Here is a 12,068-nt window from a genome sequence, read left to right as displayed (position 1 = left end):
CAAATGATGCAAAGCCTTTTTTAGCACCTGTTGCAGTCTACTACTTCCTCTATTGAAAGAGTAAGTTTATTAAATGTTTTTGCAAGACATTTGTGGGGCATGACATTTATCCCTTAAAAGGATAAAATCCTTGAAAGAGAACCTCCTACCTAGAACACTTTTGTTCACATAAAGCAATTCATAGAAAACCCAAGAACTCTTCAGACAGGAGTTCTTGACAGAAAATGGCACAAAACCCAACAAAAGACTCTGCCAAGCCTTCCTAAACCTTTGGAAAACACTAAATTACAGTCTGATTTGCACAAAGCAATTTGTTTAAATTCAAAATAATATGGAAAATTGTTCTCATTACTCATATATACACTAATTTGCATGCATGCACATACAGAAACATGAAATCCTCTTTTTTTGTTACAGTACTTTATTAAAACACAAATAAGAGTATCATGAACTGGCTGCTTAAGAGGAATTTCATATTCATCCTTAACTTCATATGATTCAACATTAGCTGATAACATAGTTTGCTTCCTACAGCGCAATTCTCAATCTAATCATCACCTTAAATTAAAACTCAGTATCAGATTTACTGAACTAAATATATTAGTATGGAAGTAAGTACCAAATGAAATTTATTTTAAAAATAAAGACCTTGAGTTTCCACATGGGCAAATAAAAAGTATAAAGGTGAACCACTAAAGACTGTTAGTTAAGTCTTCTGACTTCAAGTTCTACCATATTTCTGCTGTCACATAACAACAGACTTACAGACTCAAATGGAAAAAACAGCACTGCTTGTCCATATAGCCACATTCAACTGAGCTGTTACAACCCAGGCAAGGAAAAAACACTCTGAAGCACTGCTTCAGATCTGGAGCTAGCTTAACCACCTAAGCAAAGACTTTATATAACTATACTCTCATTAAACACAAGCCTTCTGTCTTCACCTTCAAAGTCGTTCATAATCTGTCAACATACCTTATCTCCCATCTCAGTCATCTCTCGGTCAAGACCAATTTCTGCTTCCAGCATTCTTTGGTGGCAGTCTCTACCAGCTGTCAGGTAAGAATACATCTGGTATTCTGACAGTCATGATTGTAGGCTGCTCTCCACTGCCTTCACAAAGTTATATTCCTTCACAACTTTCTTTGTAAGGCCTCATGAAAGGAGCAATGCTCAGTCGTTTGTATGCGGATCCAAACTGCTTGGTTTCCCCGTCCTTCTCTAAGTGCTTCAACATAACAGTCTTCCCCAATTCCACAATTAATTACCCTTGGAGCACAGAGAACCTTCATATACATCAGCATATTTCTAGTGTACTGTGTTCCACTTAAAGGCAAGGACTCAAATCTGAAGCAGTAATACAAATAGCACATTTCTCCTTGATCTCCTCATTTACATCAGCTCCAAGACAAAAAAACTCCACAGAATTAAAGGGTGAGCATGAAGAATAGTCTTGACCTTAGTTATAATTGCAGAAGGTGAAAAAAACAGACACAGGCTTACAGGCTTGTCCTTCCCAATTTGCACTGCCTGAATTTTAAGCCTCTGGTTTGGGCATGGAGATATCTTAACACTGAGAGAGGAGGAGAAAGAGCAAAGAATTTCAAAAATATTAACAAAAAAAAAATAAAAAAACAACAAAATTTGTGTAGAAGAAAAAAGAGTTAACAACAGTCCAACAGGACAAAGGGAGGAAACCTCTTGGAGGAAAAACAGCAATCAACAGAGATTTTAAAAAGTGCTTCAACTCCACATGAAGCCCAGAGATTGAATATATAGAGATAGGTAATGAGAAAAATATAAAATGCTGGAACTTTAACCACTTTCTAAAACAAAATATAGCACTCATGGAGAACAGTGTCAGGACAGTCAATTACTGTAACTTAAACACAAGTCAAGCAAACTTCAGAATCACATTAAAGTGTTAAAGAATAGATTTAAAAATCATACCAACATATTTGAGAACATTAAAAATGCTCCTACTTAAAACTCAGTGCTGCAGAAGATTAATTCAAGAACAAAAAATAATAGCCAGGCACAGTTGCATTAGGCTGACAGACATGAAAAAGCAATGTGAAACACCTCACAGACAAATTCTATTTCAAGTATTGACACTAACCAAAGTCATAACCAAAAGTGCACATATAAAGCAGGTTCAGTAGAACACCCCTTTATTCACTGCAAAGTTGATGCACTTCAGTTTAATTTTCTTGTCAAGTATCCACATTTAACATTTGGGTTTTAGAAGTAATAGTATCAGATGTAGAAAAGGAGAAAAAGAAAAACAGCACAGAAGAAAAAGGGGGAAAGCAAAGACCTTCAAAATGTAAATACTAATACTATAGAATTATGGATTTTGTATATCATTAAGTGAACTTACCACTTATACAACAGTTTGCCTTAGAAAAAGAATTTTTGCATAAAACTATTAGTTGGGCCATTACTGTCTAATCCAAACTTAGCTGAGGAGATGCTGCAATAGCATAAGCAACAAAAAAACTTAACTAAACTAACACTGACGCTGAACTAACAATGACACAGCATCACAGTAAAACACATATATATAAAAGCACCTCAGGGAACTAATACTCTTCAAAAACAAGCAAACCCCTGTCTTTCCTTTTTTTATAAAATCTGCAGGGTTCACTGGACAATAGCTTCAAACAATGCCATGTATTTTAATCTTCATACACCTTCAATAGAAACACTGTTTGAAATAGCACCTTTCCAAAGAAAACACATCTCACTAAGTTGAGGTCAAGAACTTTATTTTTTGCTCAGGTGAAATTATGCCTGTGCTCATTAGAGGTCTCACCTGAGGAAGGAAATACAGGGTCAAGCCAATCAATTTGAGTACTAAACTAAGCTTTCTTGCTAATTATGCTCTTCACTGACATGAAGTTCTTGGCAGAACTGTTCCAACTGGAGCTAAAGTTGCTGAAAGTTCATTTTACTACCATTTTTCTCAGAAATATTTCATTTTGTTCATATTTTTTATTCACTGATTACAAAAAAAAATTTATGACAATTGGTTTTAGCCAAATACACTGCCATGCTTTAAACACTTTCAAATCGCAATTCAAAAAATAAAATTCAACTTGTCAACTTTTTAAATCATATCCTCAGAAAACAGCATAAAAGTGTTTTCATCCACATTCTTGAGAGTCAAAGATAATCTTTCTATGGCACAGACCCAAATTTTACCCTCCTGAGCACACATACCAATGAATAATTTGTTCAAATGTCAGTTGCAATTTTCAAAACTCTTTTCTTGCCTCTGAATCTTAAACATCTGTAACAAATACTAGTTTTGAGAGTGCTTTACATTCATGACACTTGACCTTTTGATGTATGCACCACAAAATTTAAGTTTCAAATACCACGAAAGCAGGAAACCTGATCATTTCAGCAGTAGCCATCTGCAAGGTCCAATATCAAATATTAGTTCTGGGTTGCACAAAGTCATGGGCTGCAAATCTTTTTCTGCAACTCATAATTAGTTGCAATTTGCTGCTTCCAAAAACACACTTCTCATGGAACATCTGGTCTCAAAAGCTTACCTTAACATTGGAAAAGTACTTAATATCTGGCTGCTGGTGTGTATATATGCACATCCACATACGCACACAGATTAACTACAGAAAGCACGCATGTCCTCTGTGGGTGGCTAGGACTAAAGATTTCTACTTCAGCAAAAAAACCTCTTAGCTCTTGTATCAATGTATCAATGTAGCAAGAAATATCAAACGAGAGGAAAGTGTTTTCCCATGTCCTTGCTGCCTTGTCCAGTTATTGATGTGAAAAGTTAACAGCTCATCAAGCATCCTACCAAACACTTCAGTTTTTCACAAACTAATTTTTGTTTGCATGATCCTTATTGTAAGTGAAGCGCTGTTGAAATCGAAATATGAACAAGGCTTTAAAAAAATCCAACAAGTAAAACAAACTTGTAAGCCCCTCTAGAATTAAAATACCATGCTGATTAAAAAAATCCCACAAGTTCAACATTAACATAACCAAGTACTTTTGGTTAACTAAGTCAGACATATGACAAAAATTGAGGCACTGCATATTTCAGCTTCATTATGTCAGAAGGAAACCTTACCTGAGCCCATGAAAATGCCTAATGCACAAATTCTTGTATGCAACTAAAATAAAAAAACCTGAAGACCCTTACATACAAGAACTCTTCCAAGTACACTCAAGCATGTTATATGGTTCTTGAAATCCATTTCTTCCCTGGTCATAGGAAAAACTGGATAGAGCACTATTAACTTGCTTTCACATCTGCAAGAACACAGCTACAGTGAATAAAGAGTTTAAAAATAAGCATAAAGGAAGATATTAGCCATTAAAAGAAAAAAAATATTAACCTCTCAAAGAATAATAAGTCCCAACTTCACATGCCAGATTCCTCAGAAGACTTTCAAGAAGGGGACCTATAGAAGCTCTTATTCTCAAGCTCACAATGTTGGAAAAGCATTCATCACCTTTCTTACCTGAGCCCCATCCTTTAACTTCAAGATGCATTCCATTGTATTGATAGTGATGACAACTGGTTCTGATCCCAGTTTCGTCCATGGCACATGAATCCGAAGCTCATGAATATGCCCACTTAAAAAAGTAAATGGCAGTTTCAGCTCCTAAAAATAACAAAGAGCACAGAATTAACTACTGAAACATTAAAATTCCAGACACATTTACTCAAAATTGTAAAGTTGTATCACAAAACAAGTCAAAAGTTATTCTCCCTCCCCTAACCAGCAGTGTGCCTCAAGACTTGGCATTTGCCTTTATAATCACTTGCAGGATTTGGATTACCATGTCCTTGATAATAAAACATAGTTTAAAACCACCTCTCTCACACATGAAGGTACTTCAAAATGTTTTGCTATTCAAGGTACAAGTAGAAAGAAACAAAGTGAAGATAAATACTTACACTGATATGCAACCAGTGTTACTGTGAAGAGCAGAAATTTGGAATTAAACATTGACAATGCCACAGCAAGGCAATTTCTTTCAAAATATTTTAGTGCTTAAGAGTCTTAAGAGATCAGTTCTCTTAAGACTGGCCCATTGTTGCCCCTTTCACATCTAACTGCTTAGTAAATATGAAGTTACTACATTTTTCATTGGCAAAACCAGACTCCTGCACAGCAAGGTCTAATGTAGATGTCTCACTGTTTTCAAAATTTGTACAAATCAGTCCAGAGCTTCTAACAAATGCCTCAGTACTCCATCCAGCACAGATTACAACTCTGCAGGACAGCCTCAGTGAACCAGCTGCTGCTTGCAGCAATTCAGAAGGAAATAGGGTGCCAAAGTTTAGATTAAAAGGACCCAATTAAGTAAATTGGTGTACATACAATACAAAGTGTTGCAATTTCCCAGTAGCTACAGGTGTTCTGCAAAAAATTAGTTCAACACTTAACCAACAGAAGGGTCACTTAACCAACAGAAGGCTAGAAAGCAGTCTCAGGACCAGCAGTCAAGATTTGGAATAACGAAAACAATTGCCTACTGTAAAATAAAGAAGCAATATTTGACATGTTAGAATTTTAAGTAAGCATTCTCGATACTAAGTATTCTTATGCTCAGGTTTCAGGGATGCTTCATCTTTTCACCTTTCTAGTCTCGTATTCTTGATATTTTATTATCAAGTTTTTAAGCTTTAATGGAGAAAAAACAACCCATCTTCAAGCTGTTTATAGCCTGGTGCTTTCATCATCATCTTAGATGCTGGGAACTACAGGTGTAGTACGTTCTCAGATGAGAAGTAAGTGAAGTTAAGTCTCTTAGATGCAGGGAAGCAGTTTTGGCCAACCTACAGTGACCACATAGTCCAACTGCCTGACCAAGTCAGGGCTGACTAGAAGGCAAAATATGTTATCAAGGGCATTCTCCAAATGTCTCTTACACACTGACAGGCTTGGGACATGCACCTCCTGCAGGAAGCCTGTTCCAGTGTTTGACCACTCTCAGTAAGGAAATGCTTCCTAATGTCCAGTCTAAGCCTCCCCTGGTACAGTTCTGAACCATTCCCACCTATCCTATCCCTGAATACCAGGAGGAAGAGCTCAGCACCTCCCTCTCCATGTCCCCTCCTCAAGAAGCTGTAGAGAGCTGTGAGGTCACGCACCCGTCAGCTCCCTTTTCTCCAAATGAAACAAATCCAAAGTTCTCAGTCCCTTCAAGCAGGACATTGCCTCCAGCCCTTTCACCACCTTTGTTGCCTTCCTCTGGACACATTCTCATCCTTTACCCTCACTCTTCAGCTGTGGGGTCCAGAGCAGCACACAGAGCTCAAGGTGAGGCCACACCAAGGCTGTGCAGTGGGACAGTCACCTCTGTGACCAGCTGGTGATGCTGAGTTTGATGCACCCCAGGAAGGGATTTGTCCTCTGGGCTGCCAGGGTGCACTGCTGACTCCTTCTGAGCCTGCTGCTGACCAGCACACACAGGTTCTTGGCTGTATTTCGGTAAACTCAGGAACACAAACCTTTGTTCAGGACTCCAGAATTATCCCGGCAAGCCTGGGCTTAAGCACCTTTGCCCCTTGGCTCAGCTTTGGTACATACATTTCATTCAACTCAGAATTCCCATGAATGAATAGATGTTACACAGAGAAGGTCCATGAAACTCAGAAATCAAGCAGGCAAGTTGCTAGGGAATTTCAGACAAACATCTATCAGTGGATCCACAAAGCCTTGTTTTCTGCACTGCTTGACCCCAGAACTATCCCTGCTGTACAGAACTTCTACATTAATAAAATCTGGGGACAAAGGCATTTTGAATTTACTACTTGATATGTATTATAAAGTCTTAAAGTATGCCTATACAATATTTCTGTGAAGTTAGCTCATGTAATTTTTTGCCTACATATACTGAAATAAATACATAAATACTTATCATGATAAATTCATGAATAATTAATAAATAATCAAATCTTAGTGAGATGTTTTGAAAGCCCCCTCAGAAAGTTTTATTTCCTTAAGTAGTTACCATATCTTAAGTTCAGAGTTGAAATAACCACCATTTACACCTATGACAGGTTTGCATCTTGACAGTCTTTGGGATGCCTAGAGGCAAGTCAACTATTCTTACCAATACCTACACCATCACAGCAACAGCAGCTGCTAAGAGGAGCGATTTTAAGGAACACTTTCCCCCATTCTGCAGCTGATACCTCCTAAATCTTTCTACTGGTACTATAAAAAGTTTATCCTGTATCCAGGAGCTAAGAGTATTTTATGTTCACTGAAAAAAATTGTATATTTTCTGAAAAAAATCTTCAGAAGAGGAAACTACACAAAATTATAGCTCTATTTTTTTTTTTGCCAAGTACAGCTTTCAGTTTGTAAATTAGTTTTTGGGCCTTAATGAGCACTGATCAATCAAGTTTAAAAAAAACCACGCCCATCTCATACTAAAAAATCTCAACTCCTTCTTCAGCGATGCTTACACAAAGTCACATCTAATTTCAAGTCCTCATCCTAAGAGTTGACAGTTTCAGACTTTCTCATTACAAGTTTAAAGAAAATTGTTAATTTGTTTTTACAAAGTGTATTTTCTTCATCTCATTTGCTACTACACTTCAGGATTTTAGCCAAAAGCCTCTCCTAAAAATTCAGCCCTAGGCTCACAAGCGACACAAACAACATTTTCATCCAGACAGTTTTAGTTAAGACACTGAAAAGCAAATATCAGGCTGTTTAGCTATAGATCTTTCTACATGACTAATCATACAATAAATTAAATAGTGTCTTTTGTCCCAGAGCCTTTTTTTTGGGGGGGGAGGATTTGAGACACACATGAAGTGTTGCACAGAAATAAATTATAAAAAAAACATGCAATCTAAAAATACATTAAAATGTAAGAGACAATGCCTTCAGAGATCAAGGCAGCAAACTACTACTGTTAACAATAATAGAAATAAATTCTGGACTTGTAGATGTGCAAGTTTTTGTCACTCATCAATATCACAATGTCTACTTAGATCCTGACTTGTATTTACTTCAAAAGGCATTCTAGAAAAGCTGTTTTTCTACTATTTGCTGGATGGATTTGACACTTTTGTCTAGTTAACTGCAAGATACTGAAATAAACAGAAGTAGGAACTATTTCAAAATAAAGGTGATAAAAGCAAATGCACAACATATTTAGAAGATAGTTATTTTTCAAAGAAAATTTAGATACAAATGTCATCTGACATTAAGGAAACCCATTGTCCTAGTTACAGCTAGGGCAATTAGAATAAAGCAATGCAGAGAACTCTGTTGTATTGTTCAGTAGACAATACAAATGTGTGCCAAATTAAGTAACTTGTTCATAACACAACATAACATTTTTATTCCTCCCCGTTTCCTATGCAATCTTTCTCCTTTCATTAAATACTGCTTAAAATCCTTAATATTTCTTCTATACCCATAACTGATTAGACTTCGCATTTTAGATTTTACATTTAATCATATAAATCTTTCACAAAAATATATATGACTAAAACCAAAATTCTGGGCTTGACCCTTAAATAACTGACTAACATGTAAGACTGCAGACTAGATGATAGTAATTCCCCTTTGCCTAACATCTCTCTTTGCTCTAAAACACGAGACTACTCTAAAAGTTGGGGTGATAGGCAAGTAGTTGTTCTCCACATCATTTTTAACTCAAATATCTCTTCTTCACAGTCAAGCCTGTATTTCATAAGTAACCCAGTGGCGTGTAACAGAGATTTAAAATAAGGATATTTCAATGCTCCTATTTCCTTAAAATAATTTTAAGTTAATTAGAATTTTTCATGTTTCTTTCTATACAACTTCCTTGCCTAGACTGGATAGGAAAGATCCACGCTATAACAAAATTCAATAATCTTTAGATCAAGGTATCCTTTGTCTTTCAAAGACTACTTAATCTTTCCCTTCTGCATTTGCAAAACAGCTAAAATCTAATTATGGCAATATACACAAGCAGCAAGAAGAGCTCACGATGTACATTATCTTTTTGGCACCACTATGTAAACAGATAAACTACACACAAGCTAGTTACCAAGTTCAGCAGTAGTTCTGTTACCTCTGGTACTATGGGGACTTCACACAAACCTTGACAAAAATGCTTGAAACGCTTTTCCTAAAAACATTATTTAACAAATTCAAAGTATTAGTTTCAACATTTTATTACAATTTACTTTCTTGAACTAGTTTTTGTACAATGTGCTTATTATTTACAGATGGAAAATTTCTTGGAATGTTTAGTCTTCTAGTTATTGAATCATTCAGGATAGGAAAAATTATCAAAATTTTATTAGATTTAATCTTCAACTAAAGATAATTATTATAAAATCAACTGGCTATTCAGAGAGTGACACAATTATATGCAATTATATGCAAAAACTACACTGTACCTAGAAGATTCAAGTACAAACTAATACTTGACTTCCACTACAGAACTGGTTTGTACAAAAAAGGGATAGAGAGAAGGACAGAGCCTAAGAGTTATTACAGTGACATTACAGCTTAGTTTAATGAGAGCATAAAACTTACATAAATATATGTTTAAAAAAATGCAAAGTATTTTCAGGTTTCGTTGGAACATTCCCTTTACATACAGTAAATTTTCTATGTTAACAACTGTATTTCATCTGATTTCAAGAGGTATTGGTTCCAACTTGGTCACAAAAATAAATTAAAATCTTCTATAAAACAAACAGCAGTTGATGCTTTTTCTCATCTGCTCTTTGGGATTCTGTTTGGTGGCTCATAACAGCACAACATGACATGGGAGCACCAAGATCAGCTAAAGCACATGGAGCAGGAAGCACACAGTTGTTCCCAAATCTGTTATAAAGTGCTTTGTCCAGGTAGTTAGAATGCTAACATTCCCAAAAAGCCAGGTATAACTCCACAGAAGATCTAATTCTCTGAAAATGTTTAAAGCTCTAGAGAAATAGATCCAGGAGAGGTGTAGATTTGTATCTAAGAACCTGAAGCATGAAATTAAAGCTGTGTTCATGTCAGATAAGGAGCAGGGAACCAGGATGGGGATCACAACCCAGGATAGAACAGAGTTACAAGAGCAGAGCAGTTAAGAGGACTAACTTTGGGTATCATGAATCCACCCAGGAAGAGAACACAACTAAAATGATATATACGGGTAATTTTTAGAGACTAATTTTTCAAGGGAGCTCCTCCCAGCTGCAAGGGCTTTGGGACTTCGCATTACTACATACTCCTCACTCAAAGAGTTTTGCTGAGCAGAAATAAACAGCATCTCCTCTACAAAAAAAAAAAAAAAACTAAAAGGAAAACACTCTAAATACAGTCTGTAGGTCCAGACAAGTTCGGAAGAATAAGAGCCAAATGAAGATAACTACATTTCACAAACACCCAGCCAAATAATGTTATAATAATGAATCTGAGCTAAATTTTGCATCCGTCACATATTCACATTCCCATTCAAACTGGTAAGTGATGAGCACAGGTACATATGGCAATATTTGCCACTACAAGAGAGATGACATTATCAGGTTGGGCTGGATATTTAGGAGCACAGTTGATAGGCAGACAAAGATGAAGCAAGGGGTCACCTATCAGCAAAACTGCAACTACTAGAAAGGGAACACCACCAATGAGAGCAGCAAAATTCTTACAGTGTCAGGCAACATAACAAGTTTGATATATTCATCCCAAATCATCATTTGTTATTAGGGCAAACTTCCTCTCCACACAGGAGAGCACTGAAGGAGCTTACCCAGAGAGGAGCTTCTCACAAGACAGTAGATTTCAAGATTCAGATGAAGGAAAACACAAGTTGGTCTGACATAATGCTGGCAATAGCCCTGCTCAGAACAGGAGATTGGACCAGATGACCTCCAGAACTCCTTTTTGATCAACCCTTCTTTGTACATATACATTTTAAAAGGCTGACAAGAGAACACATCAGCTACAGAACATCAGCTGTATAGACAAGATGTATCAGTTAATAGACTTGAGAGAAAATACTGAGACAGTGAAACACTTGAAGAAGACATGTAATGTTCTTTAAAAAGCACAGAAAACAGGACAAGATCTGTTGCAAGACTTGTCTCCTCTTCCAGAACAGGATCAAGAGTCCTAATTAACTGTATGTTAATTTCTTTCGCATTTTAAAAGGCACTTCCATTAGAGACATGCAGTTGTTCCAGCCTATTCCAATACCTCATAATCCAACATATAAATGAGATTTCATTGTACGTTTAACCTAAGTCTCCCAAAATGCAATTTATTCAATGCTTCTTCTCGGATCCAAATAATTCTTTCCCTCTCTTGTCTCACCTTATTTTAGTCAATATTAAAAACACATAACCTGTATATTTTATTCTTCTTTCAAGGGATGTATTGTCTAAATTCCCCATTCTTTGCTGCATTTCTCTCAGTTCTTTAACTTGGTTGGACTACATCTGGCCACAGGACTCCAGCTAAGCCCTGCTACTCCATGCACAACAGAAAGCAGCATTATCAGTCTCACACACTCAAGTTTATCAACTCAGGTAAGTATAAAAGGAAACCATCCCTGTGCTAAAGCTTTACCAGTTCATATTGACAGCAGGCTCCAAATTCTGTATCTGGTGTTTTAATTGGTCAAGCTCCTTGTTTTAAGGCTAAGTTTCACTGAGTCTCTGATTTAATCCACACAAACCAGATGATCAAATCTATTCCTCAGTTATTCTTAAGTTTAGATACAACTGGAATGATGAAATCTGGAGTCAGAAAACAATACCAAGAGCACAAGTGGGTTTAGTATGCATAATTAAATAGAGATCCCACTTTACTTTGTGACCTTTCAACTTAGTTACTATATGTAATTAGTAAATATAACTGGAAAAGCAATTCAATTAATGTTCATACTGTAAAACAATAGTTACTGAAAGAAGAAACATGCCCACAAAAAGCCTCTCTTCACACTCCATAACTTACAGAATGTGTAAAGAATTACCATTCATTGCTAAACAAATGACATGAAATTAAAGCAAGAAGAACTAAATGCAGGGGGAAAAAATACTTGAACAAGAGGAAAACCAGCAAGCACTAAGC

The 12,068-nt window shown here is 36.3% G+C and overlaps 1 protein-coding gene across 9 annotated transcripts in view; it reads right to left on the bottom strand.

Annotated features, from left to right (window-relative positions):
• The window catches only part of VPS13B (vacuolar protein sorting 13 homolog B), a 422,306-nt gene that overhangs the window by 409,065 nt on the left and 1,173 nt on the right, over positions 1 to 12,068 (bottom strand). For 8 of the 9 annotated variants that reach the window (XM_015617450.2, XM_015617453.2, XM_015617455.2 and 5 more), the window contains exon 3: positions 4,500 to 4,643. In XM_015617450.2, coding sequence (XP_015472936.1) covers positions 4,500 to 4,643 — 144 coding nt within the window. Of the gene's footprint in view, positions 1 to 4,499; positions 4,644 to 10,746; positions 10,950 to 12,068 lie in introns of those variants that run through there. The other variant, XM_015617458.3, reaches the window with a different exon arrangement.

Source organism: Parus major, chromosome 2 (assembly GCF_001522545.3).
Source record: "Parus major isolate Abel chromosome 2, Parus_major1.1, whole genome shotgun sequence".
Taxonomy (NCBI): Eukaryota; Metazoa; Chordata; class Aves; order Passeriformes; family Paridae; genus Parus; species Parus major.
This window is presented reverse-complemented; position numbering and strand designations above follow the sequence as displayed.